Source organism: Thamnophis elegans, chromosome 4, assembly GCF_009769535.1.
Source record: "Thamnophis elegans isolate rThaEle1 chromosome 4, rThaEle1.pri, whole genome shotgun sequence".
Lineage (NCBI taxonomy): Eukaryota > Metazoa > Chordata > Lepidosauria > Squamata > Colubridae > Thamnophis > Thamnophis elegans.
This window is the reverse complement of record NC_045544.1, coordinates 97,071,401-97,095,653: the sequence shown is the minus strand read 5'-3', so window position 1 is coordinate 97,095,653 and position 24,253 is coordinate 97,071,401. Positions and strand designations below refer to the sequence as shown.

General features: G+C 38.0%; 1 protein-coding gene across 2 annotated transcripts in view; it reads right to left on the bottom strand.

Annotated features, from left to right (window-relative positions):
• Positions 1-18,632: 18,632 nt before the first annotated feature.
• The window catches only part of PRKCE (protein kinase C epsilon), a 308,889-nt gene continuing 303,268 nt past the window's right edge, over positions 18,633-24,253 (bottom strand). For both annotated transcript variants that reach the window (XM_032216245.1, XM_032216246.1), the window contains one exon: positions 18,633-20,564. In XM_032216245.1, coding sequence (XP_032072136.1) covers positions 20,418-20,564 — 147 coding nt within the window. In that variant the 3' untranslated portion in view covers positions 18,633-20,417. The remainder of the gene's footprint in view (positions 20,565-24,253) is intronic.

Below are 24,253 nucleotides of genomic sequence, written 5' to 3'. Positions count from 1 at the left end.
TAACAACAAACCCTCTTTTGCCCTGGTTACTATCTCTTAAGCAATAGCATCAGCCTTCCTGTCAAAGGATGCTAATCTTTTAAAATACTAACATGTTTTCCCTCCTGTCTTACTTCAAATGTGTCCTCTTCTTTAAAGAGTTCATTATAGATAATTCTCAGCCAATCACTGAATCTGTCTTTTTTTCTTGAAGATAGATAGTCTCAGGAATGGAAAAGAGAAGATGTAGGCACTTTCTCTTTCTAGAGACACACTCAGTTACTGATGTTGGATCTCCTAACCTATCTTCATTTCAGGCCCATTTAGGCAGCCTCCAAGACGCCTTCTGCTCACAACATTCCAGCCTGCATTCCTTGGGGAACGGAAGAAACTATCTCTGAGGTTCAAAAGCCTTGAGGGGAATGTCATGCAGGCTTGGATTGGCTTTTTAGGCTCTTTTAACTAGGGATGTTTAGATTGGTCTAATGCCAATTTACTAAATGTCTCAGGTTTTAGATATTATTCCTCTTGGTTGATAATTAGAACAACTTGTTTTTGTTCTCATATATGTTGCCTTCTCAAATACTCAGTTTTGCAACTTTCTCCCAGATGTGCTTTAAAACTTCCACCTTTTTGTGAGGAATAATAATCAAATTTGGCTTCTGTTAAAGGAAATGAGCAAAAGGAATATATTACTGTAGATGTGATCATGTAACTTTCCAAGAGCCATCCAGGTTACTTACTCTAGAACTCAGATCCAAAACGGGACAGATTCCCTTGTTTCATGATGCTGAATTAGGTTCGTTTGCTGAGATTAAAGGCATTAGCAGCCTCTCTAGGTAGACACTAACTGTGTTACAAACTTAGCAGTTGTTAAGTCTAATGAAAACAGATGCTCTGAAGATGCACTGTATATTGTTTTTTATCCAGAGGATTTTATTTTCATTGAACATTACTACATAACCCATTAAAATTTGAGTTAGGAGAAATAAAACAAATACCATAAGTCATGTCTCTATCTTTTAGAAGTTAGCTTCTGGAAGGTGGAACGTACAGGGAGTTGTTGTTTGAAGATTTTTTATTAACATTTTTATTTGATTATAGAATAAAATACAAAGATAAAATACAAAAATAGAAAGACACCATGGGGAGAAAAGGAGGAAAGAAAAATGAGGGGCGAGGAGAGGAAGAGCAAAAAAAAAAAAAGCGTTGACTTCCAACCTTCTCTGCTGCAGTAGAATGAAGCCTCAACATTGAACCTCAACTTTTTACTTTAGTTTTAGTTTAGTTTAGTTTTATTGATCTTGCATGCCGCCCACTCCCGAAGGACTGGGTGGCTTACAATAAAACAAGGGAAGGGAATAATACACAAAACAACATATTAAAATACACAACAGTCACAATTTCCGAGGGGCTGGATATTTCGAAAGCCCCCTGGCCTGCTGGAGCAGCCAGGACTTAACGGCTTTGCGGAAGGCCGGGAGGGTAGTAAGGGTCCGGATCTCCACGGGGTGATCATTCCAGAGGGCTGGAGCTGCAACAGAGAAGGCTCTCCCCGACATTGGCTGGCAGATGGGATCTGGAGAAGACCTAACCTGTGGATCTAATCGGTCTATGGGAGGTATATTCCAAAACAATATAAACAAGCCATTTCTATAACTACAAATCAATCTTTGTAGTTGTTTGAAGTTTTGAAGCACTTGTTACTAAGTCAGTTTTAGGTTTTATATTTATTTATTGGATTTCTTAGGATTGCCCAACTCCATGAAGACTAAGAGTTGCTTACAGTCCCAGGACGCTTCAGGGAAGCCTTTAAGGCCCAAAACCGGCCACAGGGGGAGATGTCTTGCATGCCTGCGCACATGTACAGGGAGCAGGGCACCGTGTGTGTGTGTGTGTGTGTGTGTGTGTGTGTGTATGTGTGTGTAACCACACATTGCATTATGGGTGTAGGCACGCTTTCGGCATGCAAGGACAAAAAGGTTAGCCATCACTGCTATATAACCTACTGAAAGTTTCATGGCAGGAACTTTAGAATTTACCTACTTCAGATAAACCTCTAGTCTAGAGGTTGGACCTGGGTTGAAGTAGGCTTCATTCTTTGCTTCTGCATTTGCAGCCCCCATTCAAAGGAATTGCCAATTCAGGATGTAAAACATATAATTCTAGATTAGCAGTTAAAAGGGGTTTGCTTGAGAGAGTGTATATATGTGAGTGTCTTACTGGCGCTGTTTCTCCTGTAAGTGTTTGTAGGTTTAGATATTTAATTTGCTTGAAGTTATTTTTTACTTCAGGGGGATGAATTCTGGCTTCATAATTTTTTTTATAAACTGATATGGTTACTTTGACAGGAAGCATGTAAGATATAAAAATAGGAAAAATAAGGATTTGATTGCTTCTTTTTTGCAGGAGGAAACTCTATAATTTACCCTGATTTTTATATGTGGTTTCTTGTTCTCTTAATAAGATCTGTGCATCTTGCCTTCTCATGAACAATAAACTTGGTTTTATTGGGAAATCATTTGGTTGGTTCTTTCATTTCCTTCCTTCCCTATGATGTCTTAGGCTTGGCTTTACCTACTAGATCAGTGGTTCCCAAACTTGGCAACTTTAAGACTTGTGGACTTCAACTCCCAGAATTCTCCAGTCAGCTCTGCAGATGGCTGGAGAATTCTGGGAGTTGAAGTCCACAAGTCTTAAAGTTGCCAAGTTTGGGAACCACTATACTAGATGAAGAAGGCCTGGTCAAAGAATCATGGGATAATCAGTGACATATTGAGGAGTATTGGTTGGGACTCCAAATTCTGGTTTTATTGGGGGTTTTCTGGTTTTTATGAGCCACCCAGAGCGATGGTGCCATGTGAACAGAAATATAATTCAACATACAAATACATAAATAAAATTGCTTAGGAATAATAGAGTGCCTTTCAAGAGGCACAGAGAGATAGAAATTTCCATTACCATAACATTTTAATTATTTTTTAAGGCAAATAAGCTGCCTGGTTATGTTGCATGTCAGTCATGTAAACTCCGAAGGTATCCTCAGTGTAAACCTGGATTTCATTTAGGGATGCTCAGAGTTGGGAGTCATGATTAGTATACTGTAGCTTGTCATTTTTGTTGACATGCTGGTTGTTGTTCCTGCTGTTGCAAATTCTTTGAAGATGTGGCTTTAAAAACATGATCTCAAGCAATTTGTAATCCTTTGGAGGGCAGGTGCAGCTTTTCCAGCTTCCACATGTATACTCAAATGTAAAATCTGGGCTTGGAGGATTTTTTAAATTCAGAATTTGATTTTCAGTCTAGCTCCAAAGAGCACTGCTTTTATTCCAGCCAGGACAGCAGGATATTCAGCATCCTGGGAAGAGAACTGATCAGCAGTCAGGGCAGCTACAGGCAGCTTCCCAACTATTTATATCAAGTCTCTCCCTCCTCCATAGAAAGATCTCTTTTGAAAGCAGTTCAAAGATTCATTTGGTTTTTCGTCACTGGGCATCTGTGACAGAACATGATGGCTGAATCAGGAGCTTGTTTCCAAGGTCTTCCAGAGCTGGGGCACAAAAGCTGATAGCTTCCTATATTGTGCTGGAAGTTGTCTTTCAAAGCCAAGGAAGAGGCATAGGATGGCCTTTAGTCTCTCAATCAATGACTCCCTTTTCAATATCCACATGGTACATTCCAGAAGGACAGACTATGAAGTGCAACCCTGTAATCGCTTGGATAGTCAGATGCTTTAGGAAATCTGCTTCCTTTAATTTCCTCATTGCTTTTGCCACGTATGAAAGAAATGACGAAAGAATGACAGCTTTCTCTTGGGCTTTTTTCCCCCTTCAGTGGGTCCTGCCACCTTAAAAAAATAGTACAGGCAGTGTATAGTATGTATTCATAAATGCAAGAAGCAGAGTTTCTTGATAGAGATAGATAGATAGATAGATAGATAGATAGATAGATAGATAGATAGATAGATAGATAGATATGAGCCAAGGTGGCGCAGTGGTTAAATGCAGCACTGCAGGCTACTGCTAGATCAGCAGGTCAGCGGTTCAAATCTCACCGGCTCAGGGTTGACTCAGCCTTCCATCCTTCCGAGGTGGGTAAAATGAGGACCCAGATTGTTGGGGGCAATATGCTGACTCTCTGTAAACCGCTTAGAGAGGCCTGAAAGGCCTATGAAGCGGTATATAAGTCTACTGCTATTGCTATAGATAGATAGATAGATAGATAGATAGATAGATAGATAGATAGATAGATAGATAGATATAAATAGATAGAGAGATGGATGGATGGATGCTAGGATAGATGATGGATAGAGGGAAGGAGGGAGGGAGAGGGAGAGGGAGAGGGAGGGAGAGAGAGAGAGAAGCTAGGCAGAATCAGGTCTGACCAGGAATATCAGAACAGCAGCCTGAATTAGGAATTTGTTGGGGGGGGGAGGTGGGGTAAATCTCAGAAGGCAGCAACAACAAACTAAATCTGCATTGCATTAATGATTTGAAAGAGACTTTGCTTCTCTAAAAAACTTGAATCGTTTTCTGTAGATGTTCATTCTCAATAGTAGAAACACCTTATAGTTACACCTGGAATCTGCTTTGTGACATGGCAACAAGCTTTCATCACCTCCCTCAATTTGGCACATTATCTGAGCATCAGCTTTCTTGCAAAGCATGTCTCCTTATTAATTTACAATAGGGCCTCTCTTTGGCTTTGCCAGTTTGAATAAACTGGAGAAAGTCAACAAGTATGTAGTATGTATGTATGTAGTATGTATGTATGTATGTATGTATACATACAAACACTGCAAATTGATTTTTTCAACTGTAATTCCAGCCTTTAGGTTTGTTAATGGTTTATTGGACAGGAAGTTCCAGAAAAACATGGTTTACATTTAAATGTATATGTAGATTGCTTAAAAGAATTTCACTAGGAATGGAGTCATGTCATGCTCTGAAAAATGAAGAGGTTCCACCTTTCTAGACATAAACAGAAAATGATCACACACTTTATGTACCCTGCTGGCTGGCAATTAGAACATGCTTATATGAGAAAATGGAAGAAATATTTTGTTACTTTGACTTTAATAGTAAACAATGAACAATTTTGAATTTGTCCATCTACCTATCAGGAATTGATACCAGAATGGGTGAATACTGCAAATACAAATTCTTACTTCTGGAAACTTACCTGCTGATTTTTCTCCACTTATATGTATTTATATCCTTCATTCAATTCATTCTTTCAAGCCTACCTTATTCTTTGATACAATAATTTTAGAGCTACACTCCTTAGCATATCATTCAGTCAATCTAATACTCATGGCTAAGAGTTTATATTGTCAGCCAACAAAATAACTTTATCTACATAGGCATTCATATCCCTAACCAATACAGTCTACCATTATCATAAGTATTCTCTTATCATTTATCCATAAATAAATGTAATAGTGAGGGAGACATCCTCATTTTCTCTTACTTCCTGTTCAGTGTTGAAATATTTATTAAATATTCCATTTACTCCAGTGCATGCTTTATTTCCATCATATACTATTCACATTCAGCACCAAAACTGCAGTTCCACATTAGTGAAAAAGTCTGTAAATCAAGCTTATTCGTGTTTCATACGCTTTGTTTAAATAGACAAGTGTATAATATGCTTTCTCACACTCCTGCAGTCTTTAGTGACCAGCAGAAGAGCAACATTCTGTTTTGCACAACCCCCTGCCTGACATAAAGCTGTATTGCAGCCCCCAAAGTTTTCCACTTTTATCTTCCCCCAAATGGAATTTTGCCAAACATCTTCCCAGGTGAATTTGACTAACTAGCCTCCCTGTAGTTTTTAAATTCACTCTTACTACTACTCTGTTTGCATACAGAAACAATTATAGCACTTTTCCAATGATCAGGCACAGCTGCAATCTTCACATTAAAGAAATTGGGCAGACGCTCCATAAATAAACTATATTCATATTTCTATGTTTCTCAAGTTATACCATCTGCCTTTTCTAATAACAGCTGCATACATAAACATTCTTATTTATTGATTCCTTTCACATCATGTTAAAGCTACCAACCTGGTTTTTGTTATCTGTCTCTTTCACTTCCCGGTTCATCAGGCAGTTTCACTTTGTCTGTCTTGTCTAATATCTACTTCAGCAGCATATGTGTAAGGATATCAAATTATTTGTCCCCTACAACATGCACAAACCTCTATCACTTCTGCTAAAGGCTAAAAACAAACAGTTCAAGTAAACATTACCTGAGATCAGTGGTGGGTTCCTACCGGTTCGGCCCAGTTCAGCCGAACTGATAGTGGTATGCCGGCCTGGGTTGCAGAACTGGCAGCGACCCAGACTGGCCACGCCCCTGAATTGGTTCCTGGTTGCTGCCCTCACTATCTTTTTTGGAATTCTGTGCATGCGCAGAACAATTTCCATTGAACTATGCATGTGCGCATGGTGTGCATCAAGCTCGCGCAAGCACACAAAGCATGTGCACAAGTGAACCGGCAGTAATGCTGGCTAGAACCCACTCCTGCTTAAGATCCAAACTAGCACCATAACCAGGAGTCAGATTGAAAATTTTTAGCAACTGGTTCTCTGCCCGGTTGCTAGTGGGGCCTGGCCATGGGGGCGTGGCCTAGTCAGCTTCCTGTACCATGATGTGGGTGGGGTGCAGGCTTTCCTCGAGCCTCTGGGAAGGTGAAAATGGCCTCCCTTAGGCTCCGGAGGCCAGAAATGGAACCGTTTCCGGACTTCTGGTACTTCCATAGGACCGTTTTTTCATCCCCCTGGAGCCTCTGCACAGGCCCTATAGTTACCTGGCATGATGAACGGGCCATATGGAGACTTCTGAGAGGGGCAGGATGGGGTGGAAGCGGTCAGCCGGTTCTTGTAACTACCGGTTCGCCAAACCAGATTAAAATTAACATCCAGTTGCCTGAACCTGTCTAAACTGGCTGAATCTCACCCCTGCATAACTCCTTTTGGTGTGTTCAGGAATTAGATTTTACAGGTAGTCCTTGACTTCTATTCTTTTATTGAGTGTTCAAATTACAACAACACTGAAAAAGTGATTATGATTGTTCCTCAGACTCATGACCATTGTTACATTCTCAAAGTCACAGGATCAAAATTCAGGTGTTTGGCAACTGTCATGTAGTCACAATAGTTGCAGCATCCGGGGCTCAGGAGACCATCATTTATGACCTTCCCAACTGGCTTCCGCCAAGCATAGTCAATGGGAAAGTTGACAATGGTGCAATTCATTTAACAACCATGGCAAAAAACACTGTAAAATTGGGTATGCCCCACTTAACAATTGCCTGTCTCTAGATTGCCTCAGGCAATTTTTGTGTGTTTAAGTGGAAGCTAGATAGTATCTATTTATTCATTAATGATAATTCAGCAGAATAGAATAGACTCAGTGGTCTAAATCCAATCCAATCCAATCCAATTCAATACAATCCAATCCCATCCCTGTGATTCCTCCAGTTCAATTTCAGCGTTTTGTCCTTTTAAAAGCTCTCAAGACAGCAGGCTTCCCAGTTGTGAGGCAAGAAGGTAAACTTTGTCCTTGTGATACATCTCAAGGTCCCCCATCTTCTACTTCCAGCTTCTGGTTATTAAGGAGAGAATTTATGGCTAGGCTTAGCTTTTTCTTGAATATGGTAGATTTTTACGGACAATGCCTGGAATCTTTTTTACAAGCAAGAATCAGGGGGTCAGGTAGGCACAAGAGGAATTATACTACTATAGTTGTTCTCCTGTCTATTTTGAATCACCATTTAGCTATAATCTCCACTGCTTTCAGGATCACTTTATGGGGTGAGCACACAGTATGCGTGTGAAATAAATTATTCAACCTATGGCTGTTCCAATTTTACACAAATAAAACAATTCCAGAATGTGACAAAATTCAAACCATATTAATTAATTAAAGCATATTAAGATCCTTTAATTATCAATTAAAAGCTGGTTGGTGAGCATTAAGCTTCTGAAAAGTAGGGCTGAGAAGAGGCCGATACTCAACTTTCAATCAATGATGTCAGGACCTTTCCAGGACAGGTTAAGCTACATTAGCATTTGAGTATGCCATCAGCAAATTCTAGACTACAGTCTATGATGGAAACTTGGAGGGAAAAAAATTATCTGGAACAAATTTTATATAGCATTGGATGTGACCATATAGACACCAAGAATCAGGTTCATCTCAGAAGAAATTTTTATCTTTAATATCTAAAAAGTAACTTCCATTTTAATGGGTTATTTATTTGTTGTATAGCATATCATACATGCACTTGTAATCTATATTAACTTTTCATATAGTTTAATAAAACACAATAAATACAAATGTTAAAAAGAGATATGTTCAAATAGCAATATCTAGGCTTTCTAACCATTAGAACATACTATAGCATTGTTTATATGGGGAAAAAATCAGAAAACTGGATTGATATATGACCTCAGCTTACAACCAGTCACTATGTGAACTTTAATGGGTATTGACTATGCACTTGGAAATATATTTTAAACACGTGCAGATGAAAACTGTACATTTCTAAACTGTGAATTAGCCAATTCAGAAATATGCAGATTTATACCACACATGCTAAGGATGCTGGCAGCTACAAGATGATCCTCACATCCTCCATACTAATAAAAGTCAACTTCATGTTTTTGTTCAGCCTTGTCACCATTTGCAAATACATCTCAGGGATACTGAGAAATGAGAAAAGAAATTAATATAGCAACTAGAGGATGAAGAAGGGGTGATAGGGAAGAAAAAAAAGTATAGCAGTAAGATACTTCCAAGCATTGTACTGCCGAGAGGAAATTGAAGAGGAGGATATTAACAGATATCTTCAGAGGAGGAATCTTCCAACCCTACTGGAAACAACAAAAGAAACATTAAATGAGAAAATAACGAGGCTAGAATTAAAAAGGGCAATCCAAAAACAAAAAAATACCAAAACCCCGGGCCCAGATAGAATTCCAGCATAATTTTATAAAGAATTGCAAAAATAATTAGAGAACATATTATTAGAAATGTATAATGAAGTATTAGAACAAGCTAAGACACCAAAATCCTGGATGGAGCCACTAATAACACTAATTCCCAAAGACAACGCTGAAAAACAAAAAATCAAAAATTATAGGCCAATCTCGCTGTTTAAATGCTGATTATAAAATATTTATTTCAATAATGGCAGAAAGAAATTAACATATATATTAAACAGATCATACACCCACACCAAAATGGATTTTTACCCAACAGGACACATAAAAAACAATATACGAACAATAATGGACATATTAGAATACTTCGAGATACATCCAGGAAAACAAGCAGCATTGCTATTTACTGATGCACAAAAAGCATTGATAACCTGAAGCCTACAGATATCACTAATTGGCATAATCTCAACAATCAAATGAATATACTACCCAAATTACTCTATCTTTTTCAAACAATACCAATTAATTAGAGAATTTTTTCCCCGAACAACCTAAACAAAATGGTATCCAAATTTATCTGGTCAGGGAAAAAAACCCATATTAAATACAAACTTCTACAAATAGTAGAAAAAAAGGGGGCTTTGGTCTCCAGATTGGGAGCTTTTATTATCAGGCGGCAGCCTAACATGGCTAAAAAACTGGACCAACTAAAAAATAAAAGAATCTTTATGCTAGAAGGACACGCTCTCCAATTAGGCTGACACGGGCTTCCTCTGAGAGGAAAGAATAAATCTCATTCCCATTTCAGAGACATATAGTAAGAGATGCCCTGCTTAGGGTCTGGGAAAAATAAAAAAAAATCAATACCAGAAAATCCCAATCTGGTTATATACCATGGAGGCAATGACATATCCAAATACTATAGACCTCAGTAAAATGGTAAGATATGCAGAGCTCTTGGATGAAAAAAGGAGAACTAAATCAGTAGAAGATCTGAAACACAAGGACTAAATATGGAATGGTGGCCCTACCTACAAATTAAACAAGATTTAAAAAAAGATTGGAACAATACAGAATATACGAGAAACAATGGAATTAGATAAACCGTAGGAACGGGAGGAAAAATGATCACTAGATTATATAATTTTCTTTTAAAATATAAAATGGAGGAAGAGACGTAAAGGAGGACAATGATTATCTGGGGAAGAAATTTTGGGCATTAATATAGAGTTAGAAAAATGGGATAAATTATGGGAAAGAAATTATAAATTTACTACGGGCAGTAGCTTACAAAGAAAATATCTATAAAATGTTTATAGATGGCATTTGCCTCCAGCGAAATTGGCTAAAATGTACCCAAATTTATCCCCCCAAATATTGGAGATGCAGCCACAAGCTGGAACATTCTATCACATGTGGTGGACGTGCCCCATCACAAGGAAGTACTGGTGCAAAATCCGGAAATGGTTAGAAGAAATTACTGAGAGAAAAATAGAACTCAAACCAGAAGCATTCTTATTAGGACTACCAGACCAAAAAATGGACAACTAATCTCAATACATAATCATGCACATACTCACTGCAGCCAGGATGCCTTCGCACAAAACTGGAAAAAAACCAATACACCCTCAAATGAAACTACAATCAGAAAAATTACTCAACTGCGCAGAAATGGATAAAATGACAATAGAACTAAAAGAAAGAGAAGAATCGGACTTCTATAAAGTATGGAATAAAATGTACAAGTTGCTAGAAATCAGAAACCAAAACAGAAAATAGAGAATACAAATATATGGAGATACAAATAATGAATATTATTATAAGTGTTAATATTATGTTTGTTACATTATAGGACAAGGTTATAATAATAGGAAAGCAATGCAGAAGGGAGAATTATAAAAGCTAAGCAGGAAAGCCGATATAGAAAGCTGTAAAATTACTGTATTTTGATGTATGTTCTGTGTTATGTTTTGTCTTATTTTATTTTTTTTCTTGTGTCTTCCTTATTGTTTTTAAAGATTAAAACATTCAATAAAATTATTTTTTAAAAAAAACATCTTAGGGAGACCGCAGAACCCCTGAGAGATAAGTCCTGTAGCGGAGAATTCTGGGAGTTGAAGTCCACAGTCTTAAAGTGCCAAGTTGGGAACCACTGCCTTAAGCAGTCACATCAGAATTCCACTTCTGCAACTGACATGGCAAGTTCCCTTCCATCGTTAACTAATGTCTGTGGAAGAAAGCTAAAATCACATGTTTCCTTCTTTCTATCTGCAAGGCTCCCTGCTCTCTTATCACTGTTCTTCCAATATCTATAACACCCATTGCTGCACAAGTTTAAAACCAAATACAGTTTCTACTCAGCAACTCATGATTTAAAAGATAGGACATGAAAGGCAAAAAGATAGTCAAAGATCTCCTGCCCACAAAGCTAAGATAGCTTATTGCTTTGTGCAAGAACATAGCAATATACTTCAAGGCTTTTAAAGAGGGCAATGGCTGGGATTGGTAAGATTAAGATGCTGGCAGTCTCTGCAGTTTTAAAACAGATAAGCCGAGGAGTGAGTTGGCAGGATTTAATGTCAAACGATTGGTGGGCTTCTTGAAGATAATCTGATTTCTGTAGGGAGAATTAACAGGCAGCCTTTTACTCCACCCCAAATCCTCTCCTGGAGAGCTTTATAACTGAATGAGCTCACTTGCTTGACTTGCCTATTGTCTTGCTCTGTGAACATCCATATGACAGAATGAAATTTAGTAGACTTGGAAACGCTGGGTCTAGAAGTCATGAGGACTTCTCACTAAATCTACATAAATATGCCAGTAATGTTTTGACCTAGGCTTCCCAAAGAGCACGATGGCAGAGACCTGGTCCCGACAAACCCCTTTTATTAAACGAATGTGATTCCTCTCATTCAGCAAGCCTGGTAAAGTCTTTCAAAGGAATATTTTATGACTACAGACTTTATCTATCTTGGAAAGCTGCCATGTAATATTTTCCAAATGAGGTGCTGTGCAAGGAAAACTGGACACAGAATCTCTGAGATTAACGGACAGATCTAATGACTTGAACGACGAATTGTTTCCTGCAAAAGCCCACTCCCCCTTTCGCTCCTCTTTTATTTCCTATGGGAGGGGCCAATCACCTTCTACCTGTGTGTATACTCCCAAGTCTACTCTGATTTCTGAGTTGTTCTTTTCTTCTGGCAGCTTTGCGCATGCACACACTGGGAACGGCTCTAGCTGTTCCTCTGCCTCCCTGCTGACTAGCTCCATAGGCACCTGATCACTGCCAGATGCCCTCGACCCCTTCTCTGCCTCTGACTAGGGCCCTCGCCGAAGCCTTCCGAAGCCTCCAGGACTGGCCCATGCTCTTCCCAAACCTTCTCACTGTCCGACTCTGCTGCCAGCTCTGCTGGCGCTAGCGGGCACAACAAATAAGGTTATGCTTCTTTTCACACCACTTTCTTCAGTAATATGTTTTCATTATTTATAAGGTACGAGTTGCCACCTTATTTAGGGATAAAAGTAACTGATCTGGGACATTAAGGAGATGATGGTTGGAGGCAACATGCTATAGAACAGTTTCTTAACTTTGGCATCTTTAAGATGTGTGGGACTCAATTCCAGAATTCCACTATCTTTGCAATCTAAAGGTGGCAAGGTTTAAAAACACTCCCTAGGGGTGCATTTCGGCTATTTTCTTACATATTAAATTAATGCATGAAGTTATCAGTATTCCCATCTTGCCTCCTCACAAAAAAATTAACTATAGAAAAGCATTTTTGTAATGAATGAAGGCCAATATATAGTAGATGTCCCAGGATAATGTTGCAGGATCCAATTTGAGTCGGTCCCCAGGACCAGAGGTAAAGAGTCTGGCTTGCTAAAAAGCCACATCAATAAATGATCCGTCGCAACTGGTACACTGCGACGGGGATGGGCATTCACCATGCGCACACGTGCTGCACACACATGCGCGCCCACCACCCTGTGCAGCTCCAGCTGCTCGGCGGAGCATCGCGCAGGTGCCATATACTGTGTGCGCATGTGCAAATGGCCCGGTTGGGTCAAATACAGATAAGGAACGCAGGTGGGTGGGTGAGCCCTCCAAAGCACTGTACCGGAACGGTGCCTGCTGCTCCCAGAAGGCACCGGTTATACCTGTACTGGGGCGTACTGGCTGGAACCCACCATTGGTTGGTGCACATCCAGGAAAACAAATAGTGAGAAGGACTATAGATTTTTTCCATCTTTCTTTTTTCTTAAAATTTCTGAATGTTTTCTGGTTAAAGTAGGACACGTTCCACCTTGATCAATAACCAAAGGTATCTTGGATGATTATATATACATCCTAAAATTTTGGCTGAGCCTATCCAGCAGTACAGTTACCCTGGTTTTAAACCAGGTTAGAAGGAAATAATTAGTATTTGGATGGAGCAGTGATAAAACATTCCAGAGGCGGGGTTTTTTTAGGACCCTGAAGTTTAAAAATAGCAAGGAAGAAGGCACTGGGAAACCACTTTTCTATTGTTGCCAAATCAATGGGATGGATCTATCCATGTGACGACCAGGACCTAAGCTTTATTTGAAGTTTTTTAAAAATCTTTTATAGGAGTAGGATTTCTGTGTCAGGAAGTTGTAATGGGGGCTCTTAAAGAGTTATGTTCTCATGAATATTCCCCATTATCTCATTCATGCTTAAGAAAGTCTTCATTCTCAATGAAACCACTTATGAAAACTGCAAAACATTTTTAACATCATAGTATTTATTAGCTCTGAAACAATACACATTCACATACTTGAGAATACAGTACATTTGGCACAGTAATAATGGCTACAGTGAAATAACCCTAATGAATGGCAAGAGATTTAAATTACAACTGTAGAAAAAGTCTGTACAAAGAAAATCTCACAATGAAGAAAAAGCAAAACAAAACCCAAAACAAAGCAAAAATACTACCTGGTCTATAACACTTGGTAAATTTCATATTTTTCCTCAGAACTATTCTCCACAAAATTTCAAATAAGGGTTTTGGTTGTTTTTTTTAAGCCTTTCTAGAGAGACAGCATTAGTTTTTCTCATAGAGGGAGAGGGCAATATTATCCCCATGGACAGTGACTTCAAAAAAACAAAGCAAGAAAAAAAATAGTCTGTTGTGATTTCTTTCCATTTTTCCATTTGGCATTTCACACCCTTTTTTATGCATCCTTCTCCTATCACTCCAGAAGGATAGGGGGGAAACTTTTAAAAAAGAAAAAAAACTTTTTAATAACCTGCTAATTTTTTGAAAGTTTGAGAAAAATGAGGAAACTGCTAAATGGAATGGTTCAGGAACAGAATTCACCTATACGCTGATGGCAGCAAGAGGTTCTTGCATACAACCAATTGCTTTGGTTCTGTTGGCTTTCAGTCCAGCTGGTGTCATGTATCCTCTTTGGTGGCCTCGCATGCTGATAGATTCACCCATTTCCATTAAAAAAAATCTGGACATTATCCCAGACAATTCAATATACATTAGGTTCAGGTATCATGATGCAGCCCGAGATATATCTGTTAGCCACATACCTGCCATGGGCAAATCCATCAAAGTTTAATTGCATGGGTTTCTGTTGCATGATCACGGTGGAATTCAGGATTATAGCTGAAATAGCTTTGCATGCAAAAACATTATTTTTTTTCCTAATCAGCATCCTAAAGAGAGACTTATAGGAAACTGCATAAATCCAGTGGTAGTCAACCTGGTCCCTACCGCCCACTAGTGGGCGTTCCAGCTTTCATGGTGGGCGATAGCGATTTTGTCGATACTGAAGCACTTTCCTTTTTTAAAAATTTATTGACTTTTAAAAAATGTCATAGCATTATTTTTAAAATTCATTAGGTTTTCATAAAATCATCATTACTGTGGAACCATGTGGGCGGTCAGAAAATTTTACTACTAAAGAGATACAAATTGGGCGGTAGGTATAAAAAGGTTGACTACCCCTGGCATAAATGTTGTCAGAAATGTGCATTCCAGGAAAGGGGAGTCATATACTCCTCAATTTTGCTTACAGAAGCTTTGTGGAATACACATTTTATTCTCTTATACAGAAACACCAATCTCCGTTTTGTATAAAGACCCTTGCATGCCATGCAAACAAGACTGCGCTGGACAATCATCTGCAAGCTTAGCCAACCTACAAACAGTTTTGGGAGGCCTTTTGCAATTTCCAAAGTTTTCATTCACCTATGGAAAACACTGCTTGGCTTGTTCATTCTTGCACTGGATGTTCAAAGTTAATTTCCTAAGAAAAATATACAGAACAGGTATGAACTCCAAAAACTAAAGTGGCATGTTTACACTCTTTCCCTCTAAATGAAACTACAATGAGATGATACATCTTTGGATATTTCTGTGCTTTCGCTCTAGAAGCCAGAGGGTGAGGAGATGGATTTCTTCCCCCTGCCCGCAACCCCTTAGTTTTTATTAAAATAAAATAAATTATTTAACAATGTTTGATACTTTATTACTTTGGTAAGCCAGGACAACACATGACTTTGTGTAGCATATTTAATATTCTGAAATCCTCATATGAATACATACATATATGTATATATATATATATATATTATATATAATAATATAATTACACCTGAGTTTAAAAAAAAAACACAACATAAGGGAAATTAATGTCTTTGTCACCAAAAGTGGCTCTGAACAGCCGTACATAAAAACTGATGTAACCCGTCTCTTTAAAAAGATGACTTGCACCACCTTTTCAAGCTGCTTTTGAGGCCTGGAAATCGTTCCATGTGGCTTTGTGCGACATTATGGAAAGTTACAGGCCACATGGAAAAAGTCCACAACAGATGCCTTTTCTGGAAATTGGGGCATAGTGTTTTTATGTTATGAATTGTATGCCCTGAGGCAATCCTGCTTTGGTTGGTGGGTAACCCGGGGACTCATCTAAAGGCACCAGTCTGCAACAATTTGACCAATTTTATCCACATATGAAGTAGTTCAGTCTAGCTCTTTGTGATTACCACATGACATTTTATAGGACAGACTATCTTTGCTCAAATTGCTGACAAAGTATTTTTAAGAGGAGCCTCCGCAGCTGGCTCCTGTAGCTGGCCAGGGATACCCAGTTCAGACGCTATTCCTATCTACTAGCATGGAAGGTCACTTTGATAGCAAGGAGGTTCTACATTCTCTTTGTGCCCACAATTTTCTTCTCACAGAGATCACATGAGATGGGACATGGGTCTGAAAGATGTGCTTTGGTCAATAGTGGTCCCTTCTCCCCGTCTCCCTGCTTCTCTACCATTCCATATACAGTTTAAGAGAACTTTACAGGAGAATCAGTACAGCTTAATATAGATTTACATCTGTCCTATAACGAAAAAAGAGAGGGGAATTCATCTTTGACAGTAACTGGAACCAATTACACAAACAGAGTATTGCCACTGGACATAATCATAATTATCTTTCATAGGATAATTTTAATAATATGCCTGAACATTGCAGCAGTTGATACCTCTATATTTATGAGTCCCACAGGCCTTGCAATAAACATCTATATACAAATCTCACTTGTACAGAGAGAGAAGGGGAGGGGGAGGGAGAGAGGGAGAGAAAAGAAAGGAAAAGTGGGAAAACGCTTTATGACTCTGTCTTCCCATATCCAAAAGTCAGCCTCCATAGGCCAATATACTTTATGCATAGACAATACGCTTTATTAATATTTTTTCCAGAGAAAAAGGTCATACCATAATTAGGAATGGTCAAATGACAAGTGTTAAATGACTAAGAAGTGTTTAGAAGAAATCACAACCAATTCAAACATTTTATGTAAATTTTATAATAAAATGTCTATGGGGCTTCACTTTGGTAACCCTGTATGTAAGTGTGCGTGTATGTTGTGTGTGTGTTTATGAAAAATCCAAGTGCAACAAATAAAAAGGATTCCCTTAAACTGTTCATCAGATATATATATCTATATATATATATATATATATATATATATATATATATATATATATATATATATATATATATATGATGTGAATGATACATATACAAGCACGCATGTCCACGCTCACATATACAAAAATGCAGTATTCCCAGAAATATGAGTAAATAACACTATCAGCATATCTACAAGCGGTAACTTCACATTTCTTGCTTAATGTATTTTCCACATGAGTTACAGTTTGTCATGGTTACACAAGGAATCCATTTTACAACCTTCAACAATGTCAGTTTTTTGAATCTGGATCTTAGTCTCTCCCTCCTTTTTCATTTCATTGAATGGCTTTGCTTTGCTTTGTGGTTTTCCTATTGACCACAGTTATCACATCAGTTCTTTCAAAGCTTTTCACAACCAAACAGTAGTACTACTGGGCTGACCCACAGTACAGTAGTATGGCGTTCCAGGATCTCCATCTCCAGCCCTCTGCTGTTGCCCAGGACCCCTTTACACAGAGGTCCCCGGAATACGACGGAGGTAACTGGAGGTGAGCATTCAGCAAAGAGAAAGGGAGGACAAAGACTATGTACAATGAAGGATGGGTCATCCCATTTTTGTGGGTAAAAGCCTGCAAAAGTAACACACTGCTATTGAAGTTAAAATTAAATAAGCAAAGCAGGTCATCATTTAGGTTCAATACATAAAAAAGAGGCTCCCCATCCCCCTTAAGTCCCCTTCACACCTGTCAATGCACCAATGACATAAACAATTTAGGCACATGCTTTTAAACAGTTTTAGTATGGAAGGATTATCATGAATATGGCAAAGCAGCTGTAAGAACTGTAGAAAACCTATGCTGCTTTATTAAAGCTAGTATAGGCTTTTGGAGAATTTGTCCATTCTTAGCCCTTTAAACACCTGTCTTTGTAGCATTTGTGTTAGTGATTTTTTAATTAAAAAATTAGTTATAATTTTCTAAATAAAAACTTTTAAAAAGTCATGTATTCTTTAAAATATAGCTTTTTTCTGAAGTTTTCCATAGCATTTATTAATTTTAATCACAATGCTTTCAGTCAGAGTATTTGCTTTTCAAGACCCAGCCTTGCAACAATGCTCCTTAAAATATATATGTTGGGGGGTGGGGGGAGGAAGTGTTAAAATCATTTTTTCCCGTTCACTGCTGTATCACAGCATGGCTTGGTATGTTTTAGCAAGCTGCTCTACTATAAGTATGGATGAGACCCATAGAAAAGGGAAGGGTAGGATTCCTTCCTGTCAGTTACTTGCATTTCTAGAAAAAAAGTTTAAAGAAACAGATTTCAAGAGATCAATCTGAGTTTACTACACTATGTTTTCAAGAGTGTTTGCTTAATAATAAGTTCCATTGTGTTGAGGTTTAGTTGTGGGTTAAAGTGCAACAGTCAGCCTCAGAATCATAATATGGAAGTCCTGCATAGCATACAATGGCTTTTTCATCTGATGACATTCTCTCCATCGAATTAAGAGGAAACGATGCCCCAGCAATTGACTGTCTTATTCCTGGGCAGCTATCAATTCACACGCTTAAAGCAGCCCTTGTCCCACTAAGACCTGGTTCTGACTAGGACAGTGCAACACCAAGAAGCAGTTAGAGACAGAGTTGGCATCCAGTGTGTCCATCACTAGCATTTTCTCTGCAACTTTCTTGTTTTCTCTGCGTCTGATGCATCTTTACCCTGAAAGAAGTCCATATATCATGGCAACTTCTGATTGCATGTGGAAAGCTGCCTTTTCTTTTGATCTGATTGTGAAAAAGATTAGGGCGGATTATGTAGGTTTGTTCACATCTTTGAATTCTGAGAATTATCAACACTGCTGCCCTCTGTTGCTTCTAATCACAATGAGGGTTTTTAAATCAACCAAGGCAGTGTATTTTTTAAAAAATCTGAGTTCTGAAAAATGTAGTGTATCAACAGGTTTCAGTTACCTCTTCATTTAACCCTCCGAGGTTAAATGGATGTAAACTATTTTCAGCTGCTTTTGTGGATTTCAGCCTCTACACAGTTTATTAAACTATTATGTGTACTAGAACTACGTGGGTTTCTAGCATCTCTTTCGCCACCAGGTAAAGAGCAAGCAGTGTGGCAACAATGCCTTGGGACAGCAATTAATGAAGGCATACCTGGTATTATAACTGGAGCATCAATTAGTAGCCATATTGAGCAAGATAAGATCTCAGCTCTCATATATTTAAAATGCTTGCCTTTCAAAGGTAAATGCTTCATTAAATTTATTTTGAATATTGGAAACCTGGCATCTCCATTCTATGCACATGAATTGGAAAGAAATGGTTCTATAAATTACTTGCATTGATTAGCCCAAATGTGTAAAAACATTTAACCGACGTGTGGAGCCAGACTTAATTAAAGCAGGCCTAATAAGGAACTGAATTTAAATTAACCGAAGCAAGATGAAATCTGAATTATTTCAGTGAATCTAAATCTAAGGACAAGAATATGGGAGTTTGTTCTCCATCAGACTTATCTTCTAAGGACATAGTTTTTTCGATAGTAGCAACATTAAGATGTGTAGATTTCAACTCCCAGCATTCCAACATAGGGAATTCTGGGAGTTGAAGTCCACACATTTTAAAGATGCTGAGGTCGAAAAACACATTCTAAGACACACAACATAACTTTTGAGAAGATCACATTTGACAGAGTAGAGCATATTTCTCTTGCCTGACACTATGCAAAACTTCAGTTTCCTAAGGTTGCATTCTATGGAAAGAGTTGCCTGTTGAGGAATGAAGTTCACTGCCAACCTATCCATTTGAATGTTAAGGATGTAAACTCAACTATTCCTGTTGACAATTTATTGAAATCAATGGCAAAGGGTTTTACATTTATCTCTCATGCTTCATAAGGCCCCCCTAGCAATCATTGCAGAATGCAATGAGCTGATTCCAAGCTCAGTAAATCTTATGGCTGATTTATAGATTCATATCTGAGTTGAAAATAAGTCATAATGAAGTATTTCTCTCTGTCCATAATCATATAACAAATATACTATCCATCTAGCACAATGTGATGAGATACCTATTTATGGTAACTTGGAAAAAAGTTATATTCCTCCCCCCCACATACTCTAGACCATAATTTCAAGCCTTAAAAGATGAAGCTAAAATTCCTAGTGATTTTTAAATATTAAAAATGGCTGAACAAATTACTTTTGACAGTGCCTGATGATTTTAAAAAGGCAAAGCCTTCCTGAAATTAAAAGAAAGTCTGAGTAGAAAGAGACACAGCAGCAAAAAACAACAACAGCAATGTGTTACCTTTACAATTTCTAATACAAATATTTTGCATTGCTCTGTAAAACAGCTAATATGAGTGCCTCCAGATCAAAGAAATATAACAATAAATAGACAGTAGAAAGTAATGGGTTTAGGCTCATGATCAGAGAAGCAGTTCTTGATGATGTAGCTGGAGGATTTTTCAGAACACAACTTGCAGCATCTGTGATCTGGTGGTTCCAATTTAGGGGTGGGGGAAATATCTTATGGCAGCAGCTCTTCTCCAAAATATGAGAAGCCTTTAAATTCTTCTTGGTTGATTTGCTTTATAATTGTCTCATCCACTTGTGTTAATATTGGGTCTTCTCGTGTAAAGTCTTGATCAAAGTTATTTACATCCCTTTTGGTTTTCTGAGAAACAAAAGCAAAAGATGAAGAATGAGTGGTGTTCTTGGACCAATAACCATCTTTAAAAGAAAAGCAGTAATTTGTCTTCTAAAGCAGGGGTTGGGAACCATGGCCCTTTTAGGACTTGGGAACTTCAACACCAGTGGTGGGTTTCAACATTTTTTAGAACCTCTTCTGTGGGTGTGGCCTGCTTTGTGGGAGTGGCTTGCTGGCCATGTGACCGTGTGGGAGTGGCTTGCCAGCCATGTGACTGGGTGGGAGTAGCTTGCCAGTCATGTGACTGGGGGACCATGGCCAACTTGTAAAATGTGGTGAAACTCACTTAACAATGCTCTTGCTTAGCAGCCAAAATGTTGGCTCAGAAACTCTGGCATTTGGAGCACACAAATCTTAAAACTTTCAAGTTATAAGACCCTTGCAATCCTAATCCTTTAGAAAAAAAATCCCCAGGGGTGTTCAAACTTGACAGCTTTAAGACTTGTGGACTTCAACTCCCAGAATTCTTCCTCTTGCTCTTCAACTTGATGATGTGTAGATGGGCGGGGGGGGGGGGAGGGAGCTGGAACCGGTTCTAAATGGCACTGTAGATTGTGAAACCTATTCTATAGAAGAGGTTAGAACTGGCAGAAACCCACCCCTGTTCAACACCCTGAATTCCTGAGAAAGTCCTAAAAGGGCCATGGTTTCCCACCCCTGTTCTAAAGGAAAGTGGTTCCATTTCATACACAAAGGTTTCTCCCTTCCCCCTCCCTCTCCCTCTCTCACATACACACCATACAGGAGAAGATGAGAAAAGAAGGTGGCCAAATCAGGATGCAGAAGCAAAGAATGATACTGGATAATTAGCCATTAGCCTTTAATTGAGAAGATGGAAGCAAAATGTTGGTATTTATAACTTAAATCATACCACACCGCAATAATTTGGATAAATGAATGATGGATTCAAACATAATTTGTCCGGAAATAGCATAATGGTTTGATTACAAATATAGGGAAGCATACAATCCCTTTTACTGATGATGAATATGACATAAAGTAAGCAAAATCTCACAAATTCGCAGCTTTTGCATCTTTAGGATCTAGCAGTGATTGTTTTTCACATACAGAACTTTTACAACTGAGCTGTGGAAGATCCACCATCTACAGTCCTGATATGCCGAGTGCCAATTCTGATCACGATGGCAGCTATTATGAACATATCAGTAAAATTGGCATACAATCAGTGATTGTACCTATTTAGCATACTTACTACAATACAGGTACTCTAAATTCACTAATAAACTAACCATCAATGAAGTGCTTCCTGTTCCAGATTTGTTCTTCCACGGAAGAAACTTACCTCTTGAAACATCTTTAGTTCACTGGTTTCCAAAATATGTTTTCAGAAAATGACACAAGCTCCCAATGTGCTCTTCACAATGTTTATTTTAACTTGGCAGAGATTCAAAATATTTACATACAAGAGCCATGATGGCTCAGTGATTAGAAGGCAGCATTGCAAGCTAACTCTGCCCACAGCCAGAAGCTTGGGAGTTTGAACCTTGGTTCAAGGTTGACTCAGCCTTCCATCCTTCCGAGGTCAGTAAAATGAGCAATTTTACTTGGGAACAATATGCTGACATTTGTAAACCACTTAGAGAATGCAATAAAGCATTATGAAGCGGTATGGAAGCATATGCAAAAGCCTAGTTGTAACATAAAAGGAAAAGGAATATATATCCAGTTTTCCAAATATCTCTTTCTCACTCCAGTCCCTTTGCTATACCTTAAAAAGCTAGCTATGAAACCACAGCTCAATCATTAATTTACCTGGTCTTGATAACAGATAAATGTTTTACTCATATTTAGGCAAATGCACCTCCTTCTCTTTGTTTATGAAGGCAAGCCATGGATTGTTTTCCGAAGCAGGTATGAATTTTTGAAAGGGCCTAAGAAGTTATGGCTGGATCATTATAGTCCTTGACTTATGACCACAACTGAGCCCAAAATCTCTGTTGCTATGCAAGGCAGTTATTTAAGTGAGTTTTGCTCCATTTTATGAGCTTGCCACAGCTTGTCAGGTGATCACAAAAGATGATAACATGACCCTGGAACATTGCAACATCATAAATACATGCAAATTTCCAAGCATCTGAATTTTGATCATGTGATCATGGGGATGCTGCAATGATTGTAAGTGCAACAACCTGTCGTAAGTCACTTTTTTTCAGTGTTGTTGTAACTTTGAATGGTTACTAAAAGAATAGTTCCAACTCAAGGACTACTTCTATATAATGTTCACCTTTTGTACACCACTAATCTCAAATGGTTTTCTACAATTACTGAAATAAAAAAGACATCATTTGATTAAAGTCTCCCAAGCAAGAAGAAATCAGAGTGTTTTCATTATAATTCAATAGAGAATTAAGCACAGAAATGTAATTACTAAAATTGGAGTGTGTAATGTTTCCAAGCAAATTCTTCTCACAGAAACTTTCTTGCAACTATTAGCATTGTATATCCCACAATTTGTAGAGAAATGAATGAATTTGCATGGACTTTGGAAGCATATACAAAACATGCATTGCCTCAGAAATCTTTGTACATGATAGCCTTCTTCAAAATGATGCTTTCCAAATGTTTTAAAATACATTTTCTTATCTGACAACTATGGGTAGGCTAAAATAGGGAAGGTACTATTACAGTATTTATGTATACAATGTATATCTCTTTTTATTGTTGAAAACAATAAAAACTATTACACGATAGACTACTTTAGAACAATATATAAAGCAGACTGTCAGTTTTTAAACTGGTTTTCTGCACTTTTCATTGGATGGTTGTCTTGCTGATATGATCATACATCTCGGTTGGGATGCTTTCTGCCAGCCAAACTACGATTAAAAGCAGCTGAACAAGCCAAATCTCTTGGCAGCAATACTGCAAAGTCAGTAAGTCCTCAAATATAGACATATTCCTTAGGTTGGCAACTTCCTATTGCTGTTGAAGGACCTGTCAAAGGAGGATCATTGCCTCTGAAAAGAAATCTGAAAAAAATCAGTGTTCTTCTGCTTTCAGCACTGAATTAGAGGATTTTATTACCCTACTGCAAATTTCTATTTTCCCCTGTGTTCTTCTAGTCTTTTTAAAAACCAGCTGAATGCACCATTTTCATAACTTTGAGGAAAACTGTAGTGCCAGAAGGTTAAATAAGACCATGCTGTTCAAGTTCACAATTACAAGACGAATTTGTGATGCATTCAATACAATCTTGTCTTTTCATATTCCTTGCTCTATCCCATATTTGTAGTTAATTGTCCTTCGGAGCAACCAATCAACTACAGCAAAGTCTTTTTTTCCTATTGTGTTTCAAATGTTTTACATCTATTGTATTTTTTATAGCTATAGTGCAACTGATCTGTTAATCTGTTAATGCATAAAGCAAAAAAGCTAAAAACTGAGGGCGTGCATAAGCCTACCGTCCCTGTCCTACTGTCCCCACTTATTCATATGCATTTTCTATATTTATAATATTTATTTATTTATACTTTATAGTTTATTATTTATTTATTTATACTTATATCTGTTATCTTATACATGCTTGATAAAATAGAATAAAATAAATAAGTAAATAAATAATTTCAATCTATACCTCAACACATGTTTTACTCAAGTTTGCACCTTCTTGTTTTAGATTAATCCTCCCTTGAAAA